This window comes from Ovis canadensis, chromosome 21, assembly GCF_042477335.2.
Source record: "Ovis canadensis isolate MfBH-ARS-UI-01 breed Bighorn chromosome 21, ARS-UI_OviCan_v2, whole genome shotgun sequence".
Taxonomy (NCBI): Eukaryota; Metazoa; Chordata; class Mammalia; order Artiodactyla; family Bovidae; genus Ovis; species Ovis canadensis.
The window spans coordinates 27,314,490-27,340,024 of NC_091265.1; the positions used below are offsets into that span (position 1 = coordinate 27,314,490).

Consider the following 25,535-nt stretch of genomic DNA (forward strand, 5'->3'; position numbering starts at 1 on the left):
ACAGGTGATGCTTGATCTGAGTTTAGATAAAACAGAGATAGGAAGATGGCATAGAGATGGAAACGGCATGATGGTACTTGAGAGAATCTAAGTAGAGGTCAATAGAAGGAGGACAATGGGAGATGGACTATAGCAAGAGGAAAATAAAAGCAGTTCATGAAGGGCTTTTGTGGGTTGAGCAAAGGCTAAACAGTATCCAAAGGCTAAGAAGAGACATTGTGTTCAGCACATTGTAAGACAGGATCATAAAAGAAGAGTTAACTAAACATGGTCTTGATTCTCAAAAAGCTCTGATAAACAAAATAAGGTGTTCAGAGTAAGAATTATGAAACAAGCTGGCCAATAAAAAGTAATATGTGATTGATCCTCAGTCATGTGCAACTCTTTGTAGCCCCGTGGACTATAGCCTGCCAGGCTCCTCTGTCTATGGAATTCTCCAGACAAGAATACTGGAATGGTGTGCCATTTCCTACTCCAGGGGATAGTCCCAACCCAGGGATTGAATCCCCATCTATTGTTGTCTCCTGCATTGGCAGGCGGATTCTTTACTGCTAGAGCAACCTGAAAAGCCCAATATATAGTTATGCTGAGCTAAATGATGTGATACAGGCTTTCCCACAGTAGCCTGGGTATCATCTCAGGATCCTTGTCAGTTCAGTACTTCAGGAAGCCTTCACTGTCTTTGGAATTAGCACAAGATATTTTTTAAAAAGTCATCCCTTACATACAGCACTGTGACTTCCCTGGTGGCTCAGAGGTTAAAGCGTCTGCCTGCAATGCAGGACACCTGGGTTCAATCCCTGGGTCAGGAAGATCCCCTGGAGAAGGAAATGGCACCCCACTCCAGTACTCTTGCCTGGAAAATCCCATGGATGGAGGATCTTAGCAAGCTACAGTTCATGGGATCGCAAAGAGTCAGACACAACTGAGCGACTTCACTTCAAAGTAAAGTAAATATAATCTAGTTGAAAGAGCCTAGACTGAAGGTGAAAAATCCAAGTAGAAGACCCAGTCTCCCATTTAGTTCCTTTTCATTTATTTTAAATTCATTCTCATTCATTCATTCATTTCACTCTCTCTAACTATTTTGGGAACATCTAGGATATGTACAAGGCTTTGGGGATGACAAACACAAACCAGAAATAATTTCCAACCTTATGTTCTTAAAGATAAGACTGAGATAAAGCAAATATAATACACTCCAAATACAGAGTAGGATGTGGGAAGTGTCTAAGGAGAAGTATAACCACCTGCCCTGGGACCTTAAAGAGGAAGCAGTTGCCTTCAGCTGCTGCTGCTAAGCCGCTTCAGTCGTATCCGACTCTGCGACCCCATAGACGGCAGCCCATCAGGCTGCCCTGTCCCTGGGATTCTCCGGGCGAGAACACTGGAGTGGGTTGCCATTTGAGGAGGTGACAATTCAGGCCCTGGGCAGGCAGAATTCAAATATAAAGAAAGGGAAAGTATGTGAGCAAAGCTACAAGGCTTAACAGATCGGTATACATAGAGAGCCAAGTGAATACAGTAATGGAGATGATTAAGGTGGGCTCTAAGTGGAAGATGCCAGTGAAAAGTAAGGGCTGAAAAACAAGGGGGAGCCTGTTCATGAAGTACCATGAATGTCACACTAAATAAACTTGGACTTCATTCTCTGGGCAGTAGGGAGCCAATGAAAGTTTCCTTTCTCCCTCTGGCATTCATTTGGCATTTAAGATTTGCTGTCATTTAATGCCATTTAATGGAGAAGGCAATGGCAAGCCACTCCAGTACTCTTGCCTAGAAAATGCCATGGATGGAGGAGCCTGGTAGTCTGCAGTCCATGGGGTCGCTAAGGGTTGGACACAACTGAGCGACTTCACTTTTACTTTTCACTTTCACGCATTGGAGAAGGCAATGGCAACCCGCTCCAGTGTTCTTGCCTGGAGAATCCCAGGGACGGGGGAGCCTGGTGGGCTGCCATCTTTGATGCCACACAGAGTGGGACATGACTGAAGCGACTTAGCAGCAGCAATGCCATTGTATGTGTCTATATCCTTCTTCCCCAGAAGATAGTAAGTTGTGTGATGTCAGCATTACTTATCATGGACATAGCAAGTGTTGAATATAATTTTGTTGAATACCCTCTGTAGATCAAGCAATTTTGGATGTTTTATATATGAAAACATCACTCTTTGCCAACAGTCTAATAATCACTGTTTGAAAATAATGAGACTTGCATAAGCAACAAGGATATATTGCACAGCACAGGGAATTACAGCCATTATCTTATAATAACTTTTAATGGAATATAATCTGTAAAAAATACTGAATCACTATGCTGTACACTTGAAACTAATATAATATTATAAATCAACTAATATATCAGTAAAAATTGGATTGGCTAAAGATTTCTTTCAGGTATTTCCATATGATGTTATGGGGAAATCCAAATGAAGTTTTTGGCCAACCCAATAAAGTAAAATGATTAAACTGAGATCATGAAAAGTTAAGGAACTAGACCCAGATCACATACTTGATAAGTAAAGCTAGGAATCAAACCCAGGTCTGTCAGCTCCAAAACTTGTACTCTTTCCACTGAATCACAGAGTCTTATTGGTTGATTGGGTCACTCATTTCTTAAACATATATTTCTTGAACACCTATTTATGTACCTGATGCTGTCCCTGGAACAAATAATACAGCATTACAGAAGAGTCCCTGCCTCCTGAAGCTTATGCTCTAGTGAGAGAATTAGACAATAAAATAAGTTCGTATGTGACCAATGACCGGAGGAAAGTAACAGAGCGATGAGATAGGCAGTAATGAGAGAGGAGTTTGTGGTGAGGCAGGCTCCTTTGAGGCGGTAGCACTTGACCAGATTAAAAGGATGTAAAAAATCCTAGAGGTAGATACAAAAGCAAACGTAAAGTCCCCACGGCAGAAATTAACTTGAAGTGTTGGAGAACCAACAGATTTGGTTCACCCTCCATATGTCCACAGCCTAGTGAGGGCGAAGGAAAGAAACACACGAGGAAGTCAGGAGAGCGCCTGTATGGTAACAGGTGTTCATGGCTTAAAATTCCTTTGCCATCTACAAAAGCTATAGGATTTAGATATTAACACATATCCTCAGGGTTGCAAAGAAAGCAAAAGCAGCCGTGAGTGGAATGGAGTACACACAACCTGCCTTTCCCTACCTCTACCTCCCCTGTCCCGATATATACCTACAAGAGACAGTGAGTCCATTTGCTCCCAGGCAGTATTTCTGATTCCTGGGTCTAGGTTTTATTAGCAGCACTAAAAAGCTGAGGATTTTTACATACCAGTTAACACATTTGGATATCAATGATAGTGTGGGCTGAGGGGAGTTTGGACTTCTGACACAAAGGAATGCTGATCTCAACATAGCTCTGAAATTTCATGTCTTTTAGTAAAGAAGCCTGATTTTGCAAATAGCATTGCCTTAAAAAAATGTAAAAGGGTGTTGGAATCTTTCATACTTCCAGTGGTTTATGATTTGCCAAATGGAATAAAAATATTTGCTATAGATTTAGGGTAGCTTTAAGAAGTCTTTGATTAATGATTTGGTTGGTGTGAGAAAGTGAATTCACACCAGACATGGGGGACCTTATACTCCAGGTCTCTGATGGATAGCCTGTGCATGCTTTTAGAATCTCAGTGCACCTGCAGAAAAGCACATCATGTTGGAAATCCTTCACTTCAGGAGCTGGTCCTGAGGTGGTGTACATGTCCTGAGGTGGTGAATGATATTATTTATTATATTAATATTATTAATACTCCATGTCCTGAGGTGGTGAATATTATTAATTTTATAATTATTAAATTATAATATACCCATCTCTTCCCTCCCCTCCTCAAGCACTCTGCTGCCTCAACTCCTCAAGTTATCTTCAAACTGGGAAAAATGGGTGAAAATCTAGTTTGGTTTTAGGAAGTTGTCATACCAGCTAACACTTATTGAGCAGTTGGTGCATGATAGGGTTATTGGCAATTACTGAGCCCTTATAGTATCCATGGTAACTGCTTTATAAGAATTATAGACTGTTTATGACTGCATTTCTTAAACATTTTTATCTTGGGACCTCTTTTTATTCAAAATTAATGAGAACTCATTTTGTTTATATGTGTTTTATCTATCAACATATATCATATTAAAGATTAAAACTAAGCACTTGAAAGTATTCATTAATTTATAAATAGCAATTATAAATTCATTACATTTATAACTTTTTATTTTAACTGTCAATATTTTTCAAAGCAAAAACAGATTAGCAAGAAGATTAGCATTATTTTATTTTCAAGTCTCTTAAGTCTGATTTAATACAATAGATCTGAATTCATCTTCACCTTTAGTCTGTAGTACATGTTGCTTTAGTCAAAGTAAATGAGGAAAATGTGGCTATTTCACAGATATGAATAGAGAAAGGTGAAATGTTTTCATAGTCTTCCCAGTTAATTGTGGGCATTCTTCCTGAATACTATAGCAAAACTGGACAAATGGTAGTTTTTTAAAGATCAGTTGCAATGCAGAATCTGAAACTATATCAGTGAATTTTTTTGTACTATGTTATAGTAAAATTAATTAATCTATCTTCAATGTTATATGGTTTATAATATCATGTACTAGTTAGTTAAAAAAATACTGGTTCACTGAATTATACAGATCATCTAAATGTTGACTTGTTTAATTATACAATACTGAAAAATCTGTCAAGATTATGACTCATCCTATCAGAAAAGTCTTTTAAGTCTTAGTTGTCATGCTCATGGTGGTAGATGCTTGAAAACTCAAATTTTACCACTGACAACAAATACTCTCAGTTGTTTCCCTGAAAGAAACAAACTCATTTCATCAGTTCTTTGGAAAGTTTTTGCTAAATACCAAAAACTAAATAATCAAAGTTTGTAGGTCAGTCATTTTTCCAAGTAAAAATGATAAACAATGAAAATGTGATTAGTTTAATTTGCAACTCAAATGATTGTGGATTTTTTTTTACTTGAGAAAACCATATATAATATGCAAAAGTACTTTGGGCATACCTCTCATTTCATCAAACCGAATATTATAATGTTATGAACTTGAAAGTAATGATCCTATATAATTAATAATTTTCTTTGCTTCAAAGATTTTTTTTAAGTAAGACTGACTTTTTTGTTTTTATTGTTAATGTATGCAAAGAGTCCAGTGATTGCTGGTACACTTTGGTACCCCTGCCTTGTTTCGTGCTAAAGCACCAACAGTTTTACCCACCATTGTTTGGCACCATCAATGCAAAGATAAGCACAATGAAAAAGGCAAAGAACATCTTGTTAATATGAAAATGCTTTTGATCTTCAAGGCACTTTGAGGCCTGCTAATTTATAACCAGCACAAAGGCTGTTATTATTCCTTTTTTCAGGTGAAGCTGTACTTTAGAGAACTTGTTCAGGGTCACAAGTTGGGAAGTGGTAGAGCTGGGTCCAGACACAGCAGGAATGGCTCTGCAGCTTGGTTTCTTAATCTCTTCTAAGAGAGTGGTACCTAACAGGTTATAACAAGTGCCCATCTTCATCCCTCTAGGCCTAGTTAAGACTGATAAAGGTAGGGTTATGGGCTGAAGGCTTGTTAAATCAGAGCCACAGTTAGTTATTCCCAAGTTACCTCTTCAAAGGAAAGTTACTTTTAAGGAACTTAAGTTTTTGGTCATAGCAAGGAAAGCAAATAAGCACCTAGAGTACTGCCAAGAAATAGTAAAAAGAAACAATAAGTGCATCCTGCCAGAAAACAAAACTGTAGGAATTAAGCTAAAATATCCTCATGGTTCAGTAAAGAGTGAAAAGATTGTTGTGTTTAACAGTTGGTTTTCAAAGATTTGGAGTAGAATACAGAAGAAGATCTAAATTGTTGTTTTGAGAGAAATTGGGAAAATTATACGTTTGAAATACAATGAATCAAAAGAAATGGTGTATAAAATGATCATTCCCAGACACTGGGATTTTGCAAAATCCTGGGCAATAGGAAATGAGGAAATTAGCTGGGATAGAGGCAATAGGGATAGAAATAAGAGGATGAAAACAAGAGATACTCAATAGGCAGAATGAATGAAACTTGGCAAGTGATGGATGAGAAGACCGCGGGAGAGGAAGAGCCACAGATAAATTTGTGGTTGTGCCACCCCCACTCCGTTCCTCTTTATATGGCTCATCCGCCCAGCTGCACTGTAAGCTCCATCAGAAACAGAACCCTGCCTTTTATTTTCTTTTGTTCACAGAATTTGATACAATGTTGAGCACATTGTAGGTATTCAAGTAAATATAAGTGATTCGTACTTTAGCTATCTTGTATTAAAACCAAATAACCTCCTTTAACCCTTTTACATGAGCTTTATTTATTAGCCCATTCATATAAATTATTTAAAGTAGTTCCAGTTTGTTTTTTAAATGTTTATTGAAATAGTTATTTATAATATTGTGTTAGTTTGAGGTATACAGCAAAGTGATTTAATTATGCATAGATATATAAATATGTTATTTTTAAATATTCTCTTCCGTTATAGGTTATTGTAAGATATTGAATATAGTTCCCTGTGCTATTCAGTAGGTCTTTGTGAGTAATCTATTTTGTATAGAGTATCTTCAGTTTAACTCAACATTTACTGAGCATTTGCTCTCACTAGGAACCAGATTGCAAATATTGTATATCCCCTGTCCTCTAGATGCTAAGAATCTAGAGTAAGAGAGACATAGATACAAATAACTTTGTGGTCTTAATCATATTATGAACGAAATTGTGTGGAATCACAGAAGAAAGGGCAATCACGTATGCCTGAAGCAGTTGGAGAAAACTCTCCAGGTAACATTTGAGATAAATTGTGGTGTTTGATAGGAATTCAACAAGAGGAGCGTTCTAGGCAGAAGCAGCAGTTCAGTTTAGTTCATGCAAGAATGTATTCAGTTGTTTCCATACGTGGGTACTACATGCTTTAGACACAGAAAATTAATAACTCAGTTCGATGCTTTGGCTTGATGCTCACAATAGACTAGGGAAGGTAGTAGCAGCAGAAGTTGGAGTCGCTCAGCCATGTCCGACTCTTGCGACCCCGTGGACTGGAGCCCACCAGGCTCCTCTGTCCATGGGATTCTCCAGGCAAGAAGACTGGAGTGGGTTGCTGTGCCCTCCTCATAGGGAAGGTAGACAAGTTAAAAAAAAAAAATGCAGTCCATTGTTGGGTGTGTAACATTCAAGTTGTGAACTAAGCACAAAATAATATAGAAAAGAAAAATGAAGGAGAAAGTGAGGATCTACTCTGGGTCGGGCATTTTTTCTTTATATGCTGCCAAGGGTATAGAAAGCTACACAGAAGAAAATATAAGTTAACTGGATAGTGAGTTTACAAAATGGAGATGCTTAGATCCTGTCTCTGACTTGGGGACATAGAGAGTCGAGCTATATGGCAGCTGTGGAATGTGTCACTCAAACCTCCAGTTACAAGGAGCATAGTTGACTAAGAACCCATATGCATCTCAGTGGAGTAACTTTCCAAATTTTAAAAATTGGTATTTTACTTAAGATAAAAATGTTTTTAATTTGTTTGTTTTTAATTGGAGGATAATTGCTTTATGATGTGTTGGTATCTGCCATACATCAACATGAATCACCCTTAGGCATGCATGTGCCCCCTCCCTCTGAAACCTCCCTCCCAGCCCTCTAGGTGGTCACAGCGCACCGAGCTCCCTGCATCATACAGCAGCTCCCCACTGGCTGTCTGTTTCACATATGGTAATATATATGTTTCAATGCTACTCTCTTTATTCGTCCCCCCTCTCCTTCCCTCCCTGTGTCCACAAGTCTCTTCCCTCTGTCTGCATCTCCATTGCTGCCCTGAAAATAGGTTCGTCAGTACCATCTTTCTAGATTCCATATATATGCATTAGTATACAATATTTGTTTTTCTCATTCTGACTTTCCTCAGTATAATAGGCTCTAGGTTCATCCACCTCATTAAAACTGACTCCGTTGCATTCCTTTTTATGACTGAGTAATATTACATTGTATATTTGTACCACGACTTCTTTATACTTAAGAAAATTTGATTCCTGGCTTCCCTCAGCAAGAGAGACCCATCTCCCAACATTAGGCCCACATTCTAGAGTGCCTGTCATCCACAAGAGCTGAATAATTATTCTCTCATTAGATGAAATATACACTCAATCCCTTCTTCTTGTTTTATTCCAGATAGGAAGACCAGTTGCCATGTAACCACACTCTTGCCCTGTTGTTTTACCTCTCGTGGGTCCATTGCACCCTCCTATATGTCTCGTCTGCCTTTGTTGTCATTTGAGTTTGAAATTCGTATCTGTTATCCTCAGCACCTTCTGCCATGAGAAGGATAGAGTGAAGTGATTCAGGCATATAAGCCAGAGGATCACTGGGGAGAACGCATGAATTTCTCACCTGGGGCAGTGATCACTGAAGTTGAGAGAGGCTAGATGGATTAGAGGGATCTTTCAAAGACAGAATCAACAAGTCATGATGTTTAATAAAATGTAGAGACCGACAGGCAAGCAGGAGTCAAGGATGGCTATCAGATTCTTTGATGTGGCAATTGAGTCATTCATGGGCTTCTCCATTTCTTTCTTATTTTCTATGTACCAACTGTTCTAAACAGATACATACTTTAATCCTTCGTATGCCAGGAAGTTTTCAGAAAACTCAGGAGAAGTCCATGGAAATAGCTTAATGGGGCACAAGAGAGAGACTCCATTTGTTACCAGCTTATGCTGGGAAAGTGATCAAGAAGTTAAACTATGTTGAGAAGTATATATTAGCTTCTAGTGGCATTTCAGGACTTCCCAGGTGGTGCTAGTGTTAAATAATCCACCTGCCAATGCAAGCGACACAGGTTCAATCCCTGGGTTGGAAAGTAGCCTGGAGGAGGAAGTGGCAACCCACTGCAGTATTCTCGCGGGAAAATATCATGGACAGGGGAGCCTGGTGGGCTACGGTCCATGGGGCTGTAAAGAGTCAGACACCATGAGCACACATAGTGGCATTTCAGTTAAGTACTATTACAAACGAAGTACAAGACAGATGTTACTTTAAAATTTTGTGGTTGTGGTGCCATTGACAACATCCTAAATCATATACAATTCACAATTAAAAATTCACAGCTCAACCACTGTATCTGATCCCAAATTATGCTCCTTGCTTTTTGACTCAATCCATCAAACCTGTTCTAAATTCATCCTGTACAGAGTCTTTGAATTAATCATAGTAAACTACTGCACTTATCATGTCATCCCTTATGAAGAAAACCTAGATTCTCTAGGAACCGATACTCCTAGGTCTGCTATTCAGAAAGTTTTCATGTATATCCCCCAAAAGAGGTTGGGTTGCGGGGGGTTGGTCCATCTTGTTCCTGTGCTTGGAACGCTCTCCACTACCACACTGCCTCACATCCCACTTCTCATCTTTACCCTAGGTCTTTCCTCACTCTCACTGAACATTTTTGGACAATTTTGTCTCTATCTTTTGTCTCTTTCCTCCCAGGAAACTTCAGTGTCAGCCAGAAAGTACTCTTACTGGATAATCACTTTAATACGTGTGCATGATTGGACTCTTGTGAATTTCCATGTTTATCAGTGTTGCTCCATCCCTGAAATCCTGACCCGAAAACCCCATCGTGTCCACAGCCTGCTACCCCTTCTTCTGTTCCCAGATCCCCATAAATCTGTCATTTGACCTTGTCGTGACCTCAGTCTATATTTCCAGTCTCTGGGCATCCTCTCTGCTTCTCTTTTCCTGTCCTTCCTGATATATTACTCATTCCTTTAAGAGTCAGCCACATTTGCTTTTCAATCCTCAGCCCGAAGGCTATCAAGCCTTTCCTTTTCACCATTCAAGATTACTAAACTCTGTGGGAGAAAATCACATAATCACACTGACAATGTCCCACCTCTGTGCTGCTCAGCAGACCCCTACCAATTCCAGTGTCTCTATCTTGCCTCACATCTGCAATTCCAGCCATTTACTGCTTTACTTAAGTCTCGAAATTCATTCTAGACTTTTCCCTTTAATGTCCTGACATCTTAAATATATAGAGCAAAGACATCAGGCAAGAACTCCTTCAGCTTCCTTCTCGTCTACCTCAAAAAGGTCCTTTAACTTTATTATTCCAACTGAAAATAGCCCTGTAACTTTATCGAAAAGGAAGACAAAGTGGGCCTGGTAAAAAAGAAAAAATATCTTTCTCTCAACCTATGGCTGAGTCATGCTGTCTCAAAGACCAACTTGGATTTGTTCTTTTGCCAAAAAGATTTTAGATCAACCCTGGGATTTCTTTGGAAGGAATGATGCTAAAGCTAAAGCTCCAGTACTTTTGCTACCTCATGCGAAGTGTTGACTCATTGGAAAAGACTTTGATGCTGGGAGGGATTGGGGGCAGGAGGAGAAGGGGCGACAGAGGATGAGATGGCTGGATGGCATCACTGACTCGATGGATGTGAGTCTGAGTGAACTCCGGGAGTTGGTGATGGACAGGGAGGCCTGGCATGCTGCGATTCATGGGGTCGCAAAGAGTCAGACACAACTGAGCAACTGAACTGAACTGAATGTTTGTGTGTTTCTAGATATTTTTATAAGGAAAAAGTTAATGATGGACTTACTCAAAATGACAAAAGAAAAAAGATCTGTAATTCTAATGTCCATGAGCAATATTAACATGTTGATGAACATACTTACAAATTTTTGCTATGCATATATTTTACAAAGTGAGATTGAAGTTTAAATCCTATACTGTACTCTTTTTTTCTTTATTTGAGGATGTACTGTGAAGATCTTTTCATCTCATGGTAACTTTGTATCCCTTGGTACAACTATACCACATGTACTTAACCTATGGTAGTTCTCAAAGAATCTGGACTCGAGACCCTCTTCCTCACTCTTCCTTTTTCAGGATTTGTCTCTCCTCTCTTGTATGCTTATTCTTCCTTCCCGTGGGCTTCTTCCCCATAGTGCATGCTGTGTAGCCCCCCCCCCACACACACACACACCACATTCTAAAATCTTTTACTACCCTGCCTCCTTCTCATCAGGTGCTGCCGCGTACCTCTCTAAGGACAGAACTCTTCCATAAGAACACAGATTTTCTTTACTATGTCACTGTTTTAATTCTCATCAATTCTTTGATCTCTTGGATTCAGGCACTCTCCATCCACCTGTTTGACGAAACTACTTCCTCTCTGCCATCCCCTTAAAACATTTTGCCTTAAACCATGACTAATCCCCAAATGCAGATCTCCCGATGGCTGCTCTACTCTGTAGTGTCCAGAAAAATACTGTTGAATAAAGTGAACATTGAGACATCCTAAATGCAACTCCTAGAAGTCGGAACTGGGTGAAAATAGGCAACAGGCATTTCTTATTCTTGGGCTAAGACCTTTAGCCAAAGATATAAGGATTGTTAGCATGTTAAGGGAAAAAATTTGTTGTAGTTATAAATTGTAAGCAACAGTGGTTAGGAATGTCTGTGTTACATTCATATCTTTATAAAAGCCTAATAATGGGCCTGGGGCCATTCATCTTTTAATATTACAATATGTTAGAGAAGGTAGATGAGGGAGACTTTGAATGACTTCAATAGGTAATAGCTATGAAAAAGTCATCTTTATTCTCTGTGCTATTCAAGATCTACTGCCCAAAATAAAATTGCTTTTAGTACAGTTTAGAAAATTATTTTACAAATAATAGACCTTTCTATCAAGTAATGTTTTTATCCTGTCATATAGCCTAGAGAATTCTTTATTTTAATCTGCTACTATCTGTTTTAACTTTTTTTAAGAAAAATCTTTACCTGCTTATGTTGGTCATCATTCTATTATATGTGTTGATCAGTGGTCAAGTTGTACACAAGTAATTTACAGTCTATGTGCATGTCAGAAATTAAATATAATTATATACTTGAATCAAGACTGCCAGGAGAAATATCAATAGCCTCAGATATGCAGATGACAACACCCTTATGGCATAAAACGAAGAACCAAAGAGCCTCTTGATGAAAGTGAAAGAGAGTGAAAAAGTTGGCTTAAAACTCAGCATGCAGAAAACTAAGATCATGGCATCTGGTCCCATCACTTCATGGCAAATAGAAGGGGAAACAATGGAAACAGTGACAGACTTTATTTTCTGGGCTCCAAAATCACTGCAGATGGAGACTGCAGCTATGAAATTAAAAGATACTTACTCCTTGGAAGAAAAGTTATGACTGATCTAGACAGCATATTAAAAAGCAGATACATTACTTTGTCAGCAAAGGTCTGTCTAGTCAAAGCTATGGTTTTTCCAGTGGTCATGTATGGATGTTAGAGCTGGACTGTGAAGAAGGCTGAGTGCCGAAGAATTGATGCTTTTGAACTGTGGTGTTGGAGAAGACTCTTGAGAGTCCCTTCCACTGTAAGGAGATCCAACCAATCCATCCAAAAGGAAATCAGTCCTGAATAGTCATTGGAAGGACTGATGCTAAAAAGCTGAAACTCTAATACTTTGGCCACCTGATGTGAAGAACTGACTCATTGGAAAAGACCCTGATGCTGGGAAAGATTGAAGGTGGGAGGAGAAGGGGAAGACAGAGGATGAGATGGTTGGATGGTATCACTGACTCAAAGGACATGAGTTTGAGTAAACTCTGGGTGTTGGTGATGGACAGGGAATCCTGGCGTGCTGCAGTCCATGGGGTCACAAAGAGTCGGACACAACTGAGTGACTGAACTGATACTGAACTGATATACTTGAAAGTAACACATATATTATTTTGTAGTATGTGTGTATGTGCTTAGTAATTTAGTTGTGTCTGACTCTTTGTAGCCCCATGGACTATAGCCCACCAGGCTCTTCTGTCCATAGAATTTTCTGGGCAAGAAGACTAGAGTGAGTTGCCATTCCTACTCCAGGGGACCTTCCTGACCCAGGGAGTCCACCTGCATCAATTGCATCTCCTGCATTGGCAGGCAAATTCTTTGCCACTAGTGCTACCTAGGAAGCTCATTATATAGTATGCTGCTGCTGCTGCTGCTGCTAAGTCGCTTCAGTCATGTCCAACCCTGTGCCACCCCATAGACGGCAGCCCACCAGCCTCCCCCGTCCCTGGGATTCTCCAGGCAAGAACACTGGAGTCGGTTGCCATTTCCTTCTCCAATGCAGGAAAGTGAAAAGTGAAAGTGAGGTCGCTCATTTGTGTCCGACTCTTAGTGACCCCATGGACTGCAGCCTACCAGGCTCCTCCATCCATGGGATTTTCTAGGCAAGAGTACTGGAGTGGGGTGCCACTGCCTTCTCTGATTATATAGTATAAATTATAGTAAATAAAAATAAATACCTGCTGGAGCAGATATGCAGATGAGAGACTTGTATATTGATATTCTTGGTGGAAAGTGAGAGGAACATATAGATGCTACTGAAGTGAAGGGAATGCACAGAAATATTGGGGTTTGCAGATGAAATGCCAAAATTCAGTGCATCAAAATAGATTATGGATACTGAAAGCTTAAAAAAATAGTGTTTGAGTCTTCCTTTATCTAGCGTTTATTTACTTAACATTCTCAATGCTTCCTACCTAGCCATCCTTTCTCCCGTATTTAGAATATGTAACAAAATTATCTTTACAAAGAGAAAAAACCTATGATAAAATTGTAGGCCATCATTCATCAAAAAATACTTGTTGGATGACTAAAGATATGAATGAAAGACTGCATTGTCTTACTTCCGTTTGCCGCTATTGCCCTCATGTTTAGAAGGACACTCGTAATAGTGCAGTATCCAACCAGAGGAAATGAACTAATATTGATTAACCTTCACACACCTCCCAGCATCTATGCTCAGTGCTCTGCTGGTACATATATCATTTGCTTTGATCTTTCTAATAATGCTGTGAAGTAGTTACTATTATGTACATCTTACAGACAAGAAAGCTAGGTTCAAAGTTAAGAAATGTACCTAATGTGAAAAACAGGTCTGAATGGTCCAAATACATGCTCTTCCATTACAATTTTTTAAAATATTTTTATGATACTGATAAGGGTGGTATGGATTCTTTTCAAAAAAATTTTCATAGTTTGTTCTTCCTATTTTTTTTTTTATTTCCTTACCATCAAATTATTTAACCCGGAAGAGACAATATGATGTAAGAGGGGAAAAGTTGGTGTTTGAAACTTAAAATATCCTGTTTGGATTTGAATTCCACTATTTACTTGCTTTCTGTCTTTAAGTAAGTTGCTTCACTCTTCTTAGCCTCAGGGTTTTCTTTTGGTTTTAATTTGTTTTTGTGTTTTGTTTTTTAATACATGAAAAGGGGAAAAATACTGTCCATCAGATAGAGGATTCAAAGAAACCTAGCTCAAAGTTTAGCATAAAAAGAAAAATGCAATAAATGTTAGTTCCAGGAAGAAAAATGCAATCAATGTTAGTTCCAAAAAGAAAAATGTAATAAATGTTAGTTCCCTTGAGGACATTTTTAGTATTTTATTAAGAATTTTATAACTTAAAAAAAGTCTCTCCCTCTTAAGTAGTTTGAGTTATTACTTAAGCAGTTTTACTATTACCAATTAGTAATTCATAAATTTATTAGTAAAAAGCAAGTCTTTTAAAAAATATTTTAGTGGTGATCATACTTTAATTAAAATTTCATACTCAATTTTTCCCTCTCACATTTGTATAATGAACATTTTCCATTATCATTAAATATTGCTGCAGTTTCAATGGCTCTAAAATATTCCCACATTCAGATAGACATATCACAGTACTTTTAAACTATTTCTCCATTGTTTGAATGTTTCCGATTACAATTTGGTTTCTGTTTTGTTTTTAGAATTAGAAGCATGATACTGCCACAACTCTTTGAACACAAGTCATGGCACAGGTCTCTGGTTATTTCTTTAGGATAAATTCCTAGAACTGAATTACTAGATTAAATAGTATTTGAAAATAGGAACCTCTGACAGTAAAAGAAATTCTTTGTCAATAGAACCTTCTGTAAGTTCATATGATTATGATATCACCGTATTTTCCTCTTCTTTTTTGTAACCCCATTTTGGGGATAATTTTCTGATAAAGAACAATCTTTTAATGAGAAGAGAATTCTCTGAGGATACTGTGTTTATATTTGCAACCATGATTTAAATGTTTTATTTTTCATTTTATTTGCATTAAATGTTCTTTTCATTTTGCTATTTTATTTTTTCCCTCTGAGAGTTGATAGAGTGTAGTAGATGAAAGAGAAAGTACCACTTGGCTAGGCAGTGGGCGTGGACTGTGGCAGTGGGCTTGGGCTTCTGTTTCTGAGGATACTGGTATTTATATTTACAGCCTTCAGTTAAATGGCAAATGTTCTTTTCCTTTTGCTTTTTTGCCTTTTCCCTGAGAGGTGACAGAGTATAGTACGTGAAGGAGGAAGTGCCACTTCCTAACCCACTGGCTAGGCAGTGGACTTGTGTTCCCGGGGGAGAGTCAGCCAGTGTGGAGGAATGGGAACCAGAAGAAATAATGGTCCCAGGCAGCCGCATGCTCACACATGGACTCTGCCCAACTGCGAGGAAACAGCAGCCCAGCCAGAACGCTACACAGAGGCTGCCCTCACCCACGTGGCCCCTTGCAGTTTCCGTTGACTGTGTCAAGTATCAACACTCAGTTAATCAGGCACCATTTTCAGGATCTAAGACTGTCACCCAGGGATCTGCCTGTTCTCATGGAGAGATGACTGCGCAGAGGACAGAGGTTCTGGGCTCTGCCCTTGCAGCTGGCCAGCTCTGGGATGCTTGTCGGGGGGATGGGAGAGATTCTGCCATGGAGAACAGCAGGCAGTGATTTCACTGCTGCTTTTTATCTCTCCCTCTCTCCACTGAACGCTGCTGTCTGGGAGCAAAGGCCTGAAAGGGAAGGCTAGGTGAGAATAACAAGGGGAGACAGGGAAGCACTTTAATAATTTCCTTAGCTGAATTCAGATGAACCTCTGCTGAAGAACTACTGTGACTGGCCAGGCCCAGCTGTCAGGCTGGGGAATCCTTGGGATCAGAAACACGGGCCTCTTTTCATTGTGGGTTCTGATTTATTCCTTTCCTCAGAGTGGATTCAAGGACAGAATTTATCAGTAAAAGTCCAAACCACCATATTCTCCATATCTGTGTGTTAGTTGTTCAGTCATATCCCACTCTTTGCAACCGCATTAACTCTTTTGTCCATGGGATTCTCCAGGCAAGAAAACTGGAGGGGTAGCGATTCCTTTCTCTAGGGGATCTTCGCAACCCAGGGATCAAACCCAGGTCTCCTGCCTTGCTGGCAGATTCTTTACCATCTGAGCCACCAGGGAAGCATATTCTCCATATTAGAGTCTAAAAGCAATGTTTGTGTGTTGCTAGGTTGTCATCAAAGCTATCACTTCAAAGATCTGTGAATCCATACAATAAAACAATGTAGCAGTGACCTACATCCTCCTCTAAAGGTTGCTATGGCATTCTTTTTTTTTTTTTTTCCTGTTGGCAAGAGTAGTTTACCTGCAAGTCCAGCCAGCGATCCAGAAGAATCCTTTGAAGTCATACAGCCTAACCTCTCAGTAGATGTCTGGGTCTCTTATGATGTCTAGTGTCTAGCCAGCTACCCACTGAGTAAACGCTCCTCCCTTCCTTGCAAAGCAGGCTATTCCCAATTTGAACAGCTCTCGTCTCCTCATTCATCCTTAAGCTAAGCCACAATTTGAATTTCTGGCCTTTCCGTTTTTATTTTGGAGCCGCACAGAACAAAGTGACTTCTATATTAATCGTGTACTTGTATTATGTCTTTTCTGACTCTTCCCTTTGGAAGAATATTCTCAGCAAATGTGTTTGTTTGTTCATTCATTTCATCAAATATATAAGGAACAATGTGCCACCCAAGGCACCAAGAGACAAAGGTGAATAGTATAGTTTCTGCCTTCTATAAGGTCAGTGTGAAGGAAAGAGAGACTGATAAATATACAACTTCAAAATAACACAGTGCATAGCATAGCTAAGCTGAGAAATCTACAAACTCAAATGCCATCTGAACCATCAGGGAGAGTGGGAGATTTCTCGTAGAGAAAGCAGTATGAGCAAAGGCCAGAGATGAGTTATCAAGTGGACTGTGCAGGCAAAAGCGAGCAATTCAGTGTTCCTGGGGGCTAAAATATAGAGGAAGTAGAGTGAATATTTTTCTCGAATGACAAAGTCTTAAGTGCCCTCTCCCAAGATTTTGATATCTTCAGGAGAAAGCTTTAGAACATCTTCCAGTCTGTGCTTGACTCTTTCCTTACCCCATTAATGAAGAAATCGGTATTGTTGAGGTGCCAACTCTAGTAAGACCAATATATTCTAGTTGATGTTTTTGGAGCTAGACCCAAATTATATTGAAGAAACTTATCTTCACGCCCTTTCCTTCTGAAACCCAAGATCTTGTAGAAACTGCCTCATTGGTGGCTATCGACGTGGCAGTGTAGTTGAGGTGAAAGTGGAAGTGAAGTCGCTCAGTTGTGTCCGACTCTTTGCAACCCCATGGACTGTAGCCTAATAGGCTCCTCCATCCATGGGATTTTCCAGGCAAGAATACTGGAGTTGGTTGCCATTTCCTTATCCAGGAGATCTTCCTGACCCAGGGATTGAACCCTGGTCTCCCGCACTGTTGGCAGACGCTTTATCGTCTGAGCCACCAGGGAAATAAATTATCCTTCTTGCTGTCATCATTGTCGCCTTCTTGTCTGTTTCTTGGACCTGGCATACACCTTGTCACTTCAGGGATTTTACGTATGTTCTTCCCTCTGCTTGGGACACTCTGTCCTCCTCTCCAACTCCCACCCTTCCCTCATTAAAAGAAGCTAACCGCTCTTCACCTTCAGGAAAAGTCCTTGTGTTTGGATCTGTTAGCCACTCCAGCACTCTGCACTTGTCCTTCATATGCCTCGTAAACTGATAGATTCAGGGCTGCAGCTCCAAGGCTTAGCCCAGTGCCAAACACAAAGCTGATATTTAATAAATATTTAACACATACATTGAGGCAGAGGAACCAGAGATCAAATTGTCAACATCCATTGGATCATAGAAAAAGCAAGGGAATTCGAGAAAAGCATCTGCTTTATTGACTACTTGAAAGTCTTTGACTGTGTAGATCACAGCAAACTGTGGAGAATTCTTAAAGAGATGGGAATACCAGACCACCTTACCTGTATCCTGATAAACCTGTATACAGGTCAAGAAGCAACAGTTAGAACCAGACATGGAACAATGAACTGGTTCAAAATTAGGAAAGGAGTAAGACAAGATAGCATCTCTAGGAGTAACCTAGATAGCATATTAAAAAGCAGAGATATCACTTTGCCAACAAAGGTCCATATGGCCAAAGCTATGTTTTTTTCCAGTAGTCATGTATAGATGTGAGAGTTGGACCGTAAATAAGACTGAGCCCTGAAGAATTCTTTCAAATTGTGGTACTGGAAAAGGCTCTTGAGAGTTCTTTGGACAGCAAGGAGATCAAACCAGTCAATCCTAAAGGAAATCAAGCCTAAATATTCTTTGGAAGGACTGATGCTGAAGCTGAAGTTCCAATACTTTGGACACCTGATGTGAAGAACCGACTCATTGGTAAAGACCCTGGTCTTCCCTGGTGGCTCAGATGTTGAAGTATCTGCCTGCAATATAGAAGACCTGGTTTCAATCCCTGGGTCAGGAAGATCCCCTGGAGAAGGGAATGGCAACCTACTCCAGTATTCTTGCCTGGAGAATTCCATGAACAGAGGAGCCTGGCGTTCATGGGGTCGCAAAGAGTTGGACACAACTGAGCAGTTAATACTTTCACTTCTGATACTGAAAAGATTGAGGGCAGGAGGAGATCAGGGCGATGGAGAATGAGATGATTAGATACCATCACTGGTTCAATGGATATGAAGTTGAGCAAACTCTGGGAGATAGTGAAGAACAGGGAGCCTGGCATGTTGCCATCCATGGGGTCACAAATAGTCATGACTTAGAGACTGAACAACAGTGACAAATACATTCATTATGTGACTGCTCTTAAGTAGTCAGGTAATACCCAAGGAACACTGAAGTTTTTCAAAAACACAGAATTAGAAGTCAGAAGTACAAAGACGTGGGATTTTAGTAGCCATGGTTGAAATATTAACTTCAGCCTTTTAGTGTATAATTGTGAGAACAACCCTCTGAAAATTTAGTTTTATTAGTTTGGTCAATAAAAATTGGTAAGATTTACCTTGACATTTGCATTGGTAGTATAACTGTCAAGTTATACTTGATCTTAGCACCGAACTTCTCTAATTGAGTGCCCTAATTAATTTTTCTGGATTAACAACTAATTTCTTATTCCTCATCTCTTTTCACCCATGAGCAGAACTTAATCAAACAATCGTAAATTTAGTAAGCTGTATTTGTTGTAAGAGTATATAAAGAAATTAAATATCCAGTGAGAAGGGACTGGTTAAATGACCTTAGGGAAATATTTAGTCACTTAAATGGTTAATTATAAAGACTTTCTAATTGTATAAAAATGACTGAAAATATAAAGGGAATAGGAAAAAAAGGAACATAATATGGAAACAAAAATGTAGCCATGGAGATGGAAATTAAAAGAGAATATGAAAATTAAAAAAAAGAAAGAAAATAAGAAATAAGTGCAATGGTTTGTGAATTTGAGGGAGACTTTTAATTATATATTGCATGCAAATTTTAGAGGGCTATCCGTACATTGGTTATCAATTACTATCGTCTACAGGAGTAAGCATAAAAGCTATATTAGAATATAAACTGTTCAAATTTACATGCTGCAACAATAATGTGTTCCTTGTCTGTATCTATAGCAAATTAAAACCTACTTATTAATGAAAAGTGTCTCACTTTTGCTATGACTCTAAAAGGGGCCATTGCCTTCTGAAGTCAAAGTTCCTATTAACAAATAGGAAAATACATTTATTTGATGGATAAAAAATAATAGAGCAACAGTACCAGAAATAGCAGAATGGAAACACCCAAATTTCACTACTGCATCAAATCAAAGGTTTTTCACATAACCTGTTTCCATCTGTTCTTTTTTGTATGCATGTATAATTTTTATAATGGACCATAATTATCTTTTGCATTTTCTCATATTGCACGGTATCAACTTTTATTTCATCATGACCATTTTAGTTTCTAATAAAGGCTGCGTTTCTTAGAAGCAAAAATGCAAGGCCCTTTGAATAAGCAGAAGCATGAAGCACTTGAATTCTTGCAATGCAGGGACAAACCTGAGTGTTTTCCCTGACCTTCCTATGTCTGCTGATGGTGCAGTTTATGGCTTTGCATACAAGGCTGTTATCACCTGATTTCCATTTGAGTGGTAAGATGATAATGCAGAGTACAAGGGGAACTAGGTTTAGGTGACAGCCACATCATTTAATGTCTACTTATTGTTTCTACAGGGAAATTCTGGCCTGGGATTCAGTATTGCTGGAGGGACAGATAATCCCCACATTGGAGATGACCCTGGCATATTTATTACGAAGATTATACCGGGAGGTGCTGCAGCAGAGGATGGCAGACTCAGGTAATGATCTGAAATGTTAGAATTATTTGTAAAATAAATCTGCCACATCAGTGAGACATACCTGTGCTTTGGAGAATAACAATGCTCCAAAAGTTCTGTACTTGAAAGAAAAGACTGTCAAAGCAAGCTTTCTGTAATGACTTTCCGGATCTCTTGTTGAATTTCAACTAGTATTTAATTTGTGTTTGTTGATGGCTACCGCATTCAGCACTGGGCCAGGCAGTGGGAGGAAGGAATATGAATGTCATCTTTTGTTCCATGGGGTCTTCAGTCTGGTAGGAAAGAAGAATAATATGAGCTGATGAGCAAATAGTAAAATGTGTAGAAAAGGCTATACTGTAAGTAGTATTAACACAGAAATGCCATATTATGCACCTGGTATGTATTCACGGATTTGGGATTTTCTGTAGGAGGTGGGATGGAAAGAGTCTAAAAAGGTATTCCATGAGAAGATTCCAGGCTGAGTCTTATAAAAATAAGATTTTACTAACCTCACAAACCAGCAAAGAAGGAAACCACTGATCTTCCAACCAGATGAGGTTATGCCTGCTCAGGATACAATAGTAATGGCTGGAGCCAGGGCCCCTCTCTTCAAAGAACTAAAGATTGGGACTTCCCTGGAAGTCCTGTGGTTAAGACTCTCTGCTTCCAATGCAGGGGCTCAGGTTCAATTCCTGGTTGGGAAACTAAGATCCTAGATGCCACATGGTCCAAAAATTAAAAAAATAAAATCTAAAGGTTATTTGTCAAAATGAGAGTCACCTACATGGGGCTTTTAGTCAATAATATAAAATTGCATCAGAAGTCAAAACCCCAGCTAAAAGAATTAGAGACTGAACAGGTAGGAGAGATTTCCCCTGAGGAAAACATGCCCCAGCATTATTTTAGCATGTGTGTGCCGAGTCAAATCCAACCCTTTGCGACCACATGGACGAGGACCACTAGGCTCCTCTGTCCATGGGGTTTTTTCTGGCAAGAATGCTGGAGCAGGTTGCCATTTCCTACTGCAGGGGATCTTCCCAACCCAGGGATTGTACCCGCATCTCCCGCATCTCCTGTTTTGCAGGCAGATTCGATTCTTTACTGTTTAACCATTGGGGAAACTACTAGATTATAAATCCCTTAGGTCAAGCAGTTATATATAGACGTGAGTTCATAAATACTTTCTGAATGAGTGAGTGAATGTTTGCATGAATGAGTGAGTCAAATGAGAAGGGAGAGGAGGGTAAATCAATAAGTAGGGAGAGAGGGTCGTGCAGACCAAGACCGACAGTTACGAATAGTTTTAGCTTGCATATGTGTGTATGCTTTAAGCTGCTTCTGTCATGTCTGACTCTTTGCAACCCTATGAACAGAGCCTGCCAGGCTCCTCTGCCCATGGGATTCTCCAGGCAAGAATACTGGAGTGGGTTGCCATGCCCTCCTCCAGGGGATCTTCCCAACCCAGGGATTGAACCCTGGTTTGTTATGTCTGCTGTACTGGCAGGCAAGTTCTTTACCACAAGCACCCCCTGGGAAGCCCTTGGGCTGCATGGAACCACACTGAAAACTGTGGCCTAAGTGGCAGATATGTAAGCTTCATTGCTCTTCCTCAGGGTGCTTTTTTGTGAAGCATAAAGAGGCCGGCTTGCTGATTTTTATAAAGCAGCCGAGAACACTTTTTTGGTCTCCAGCTGTTCTGATGCAGTGATTATTTTTGACAGCTGCATCTTTGCAGTTTGTCAAGGAACATCACACCTTTTTTCAGGTACATCTGCATCTCCTATCAACAGGAAAGGAAATGAGTGGCACTCCCACAGGATTCACATGCTTTTTGATGATAGAACCTTCAGGCTGAATTGACAAAACTGATTTCTGGGTGAGGAGACGACATCCATGCTGCAGAGTGGGAGATTAGAAATAGATGTGTAATTCTAAGAGTCATGGTGGGGGTAGTATTTGCTAATATTGGACCCTGGAGAACCTCCATTTTTTGTTTCATTTATTTTTCAATTTTATTTTTATTAATTTTTTTAGCACCAAGAAACATTTTGTATTGGGGTACAGCCGATGAACAATGTTGTGATAGTTTCAGGTGAACAGTGAAGAGACTTAGCCATACATATACATGTGTCCATTCTCCCCCAAACCCCTCTCCCATCCAGTCCGGTACGTAACATTCAGCAGAGTTCCATGTGCTATACGATAGGTCTTTGCTGGTTACCATTTTAAATACAGCAGTGTGTATATGACCTTCCCAAAGTCCCTAACTGTGCCTTCCCCCCCAGCAGCCACAAGTTCATTTTCAAATCTGTGAGTCTTTTTCTGTTTTGTAATTAAGTTCATTTGTATCATTTCTTTTTAGATCCTACATATAAGGGATGTCATATGATATTAGGAGAAGCTCCATTTTAAAAGTTCAGAAATAAAGTTGTTAGAGGAAACTTCAGAAAAGTGGACCATAATCATTGTTTCATACCATTCTCTTTTTTTTTAATTTTTACTTTATTTTACTTTACAATACTGTATTGGTTTTGCCATACATTGACATGAATCCACCACGGGTGTATACAAGCTCCCAAATTCTGAATCTCCCTCCCACCTCCCACCCCCATACCATTCTTTACCTAGAAGTAGGGAAGCTTTCACCTCCGCCACATTGCCGCCCTAAGCATCAGATAAAATGGACTTTATGTGATTATTCTACAGATAAGAATGAAAAATGGCATCTCTGAGAGTGCCACCACTCTGCGTAAGCCTACAGAGATAAAAGGAAGTTCTGCTGTGTTGAAAGCATTATTCAGTAGTTGTAGAGAACATAATCATAGTGGCCGCTAACATTTATTGAGCTTTCATCACGTGTGGAGCACTGTGCTCATGGAGGAAGGCTAGATAGATGGGTGGGTGGGTGGGTGGATGGATGGGTGGATACACAGACTGAAGGACAGACAGATAAAGAATGTAAATAGAGATATAGACACACACACACAATATTTTATAGACTTAAAACAGCCATGTGAGGTAGTTATAGTTAGTATGGCCATCATAGTATGGACTTAGGAAATTAAGAATTAATTTTTTTAAGATCACACATCTATCTTTGAATACATTCCAAAATCTGTATGCCACTTATATATACTCTCTAAACTCTTGTTCACTAGTAGAATCCCCTACCTCAAGGGACCTTGGCCTAAAAATTCCCAAATATAAAGTTTTACACATGCTAATGGGAAATTCTGAACTCTGCGAAGTTTGCTCTTTTTCTACTGAGCCACAGTTGTTTTTATTATGAACTCTACCCACGGGTCTTTGTCCTGGCTTCCTGGAATCAGGGAGTGGGGATAGTATTTGCTAATATTGGACCCTGGAGAAGTTCCATTTTTTGGTTTCATTTATTTTTTTAATTTTATTTTTATTTATTTCTTAACACACAAAAAAACATTTTGTATTGGGGTATAGCCGATTAACAATGTTGTGATAGTTTCAGGTGAACTGCGAAGAGACTTAGCCATACATACACACATATCCACTCTCCCCCAAACTGCTCTCCTGTCCAGTCCAGCACATAACATTGAGCAGTGGGCTGTGACTGTGTGTGTGAATATTGCCCGGTGAGGTTGTGCAGTGAATGACCTGAAAAACTCTGAAGAGTGATCCTAGCAGGAGCATTTCTCCAACCCACATCACAGCCTTGTTACCTGCATGAGGACAGCTCTGGAGTGGGCCTCCAGTTCATGATAGAGCCTTGCTACTACCGCTGAGACTGTTTCCCATCTTACTCCTTTCTGCCATGAACTTGGATGGTTTAGGGGCATCTGAGAGCTCAAGAATAACAGTTGAAAGTCTGGCATTATGATATGAAGGATGACTTCAGAATTCACCTTTTTATCTGGTTCAAAGCCTACATTTTACAGATGGGGAAACTAAGGCTCAAACAAGTGATTTATCCTGAAGCATCAATCATTCAGGTGTCAGTTTTAACTAGGCTCCAACTATCTTGACTCAAGAAAATAACATTCTAAGGTAGTGTTCAGTGTCAGTAACACCCAAGCCCATCTACGAAGTCTTTTCTCAGTGTGGCAGGAACACTCTGAAGCTGGACCAGCAATGTGTGAAGAGTACTTTCTATCTCACCATTAGTCTTTTTGAACAAGGTAGCCACACATAAGGTAGCAATGAACTCTGGAGAGATGTTGGTTCTAATACCTGAATATAAACATATTTGGTTTTGGAAAAATTCAGCTTTTAGGTGCTGTTTTCTCATCTATAAAGTGATTACAATAATACCTATTCTGAAGAGTCAGTAAGATAATCTAAGTCCCTAGCTGTACCAAGTAACTTTCAGCAGCGTTTGCCCCTTTTCCTTACCAGCCCTCTCCTCTCAGTAGTCTTTCCTCTGTCATTTTTCCATTCCTCCTTCTTTTCCCTGTGGTGTTCTGTTCCTTCTCCTCTCATCCTTTCCAACTTTCTTTTAGTCCCTTTTCATCCTCTATGGCCATCCTGTTGCTATGTTTTCACATCCCCTTTTCTCTTGATGATAACGTTGAATTAAAACCCATTAGCTATGGTACTTAAAGAGTGTCTATGTTTCTTTTCTCAAGTTTATAATACAATCAGTTGAATCTGCTGTTTCCCTTACTGAAAAACTAAGCTCACAAACTAAACATAGTTCTGTTTTGTTTTTCAACCTGACAAATTGTTTGGTCTATCCTATGAGTTAGACTCACAAAAGTTTCCTAATGTGTACTTCTCATTATAAATTTTATTTTGACAATTAAATAATACTTGAAAGAGAAGCTGAAGCCTAGGAAAGTGAGGTGATGCGTCTGCTCCAAGGAGAGTAGTAATCTGGGCTCTATACTAGTGGATAATAATTAGGTCAGTAATCATAATAGCAAGGACAACACAATACCTCAATGTGCCAACAACTTTTCTGGCACATTAGCTCATTTAAGGGGCATAACTTGATGACAGTAATATTATTACT

The 25,535-nt window shown here is 39.5% G+C and overlaps 1 protein-coding gene across 10 annotated transcripts in view; it reads left to right on the forward strand.

Moving 5' to 3' along the window:
• Nucleotides 1–25,535, forward strand: part of DLG2 (discs large MAGUK scaffold protein 2) — a 2,361,423-nt gene that overhangs the window by 1,603,770 nt on the left and 732,118 nt on the right. For all 10 annotated transcript variants that reach the window (XM_069564820.1, XM_069564810.1, XM_069564812.1 and 7 more), the window contains one exon: nucleotides 20,445–20,569. In XM_069564820.1, the coding sequence (XP_069420921.1) occupies nucleotides 20,445–20,569 (125 nt within the window). The remainder of the gene's footprint in view (nucleotides 1–20,444; nucleotides 20,570–25,535) is intronic.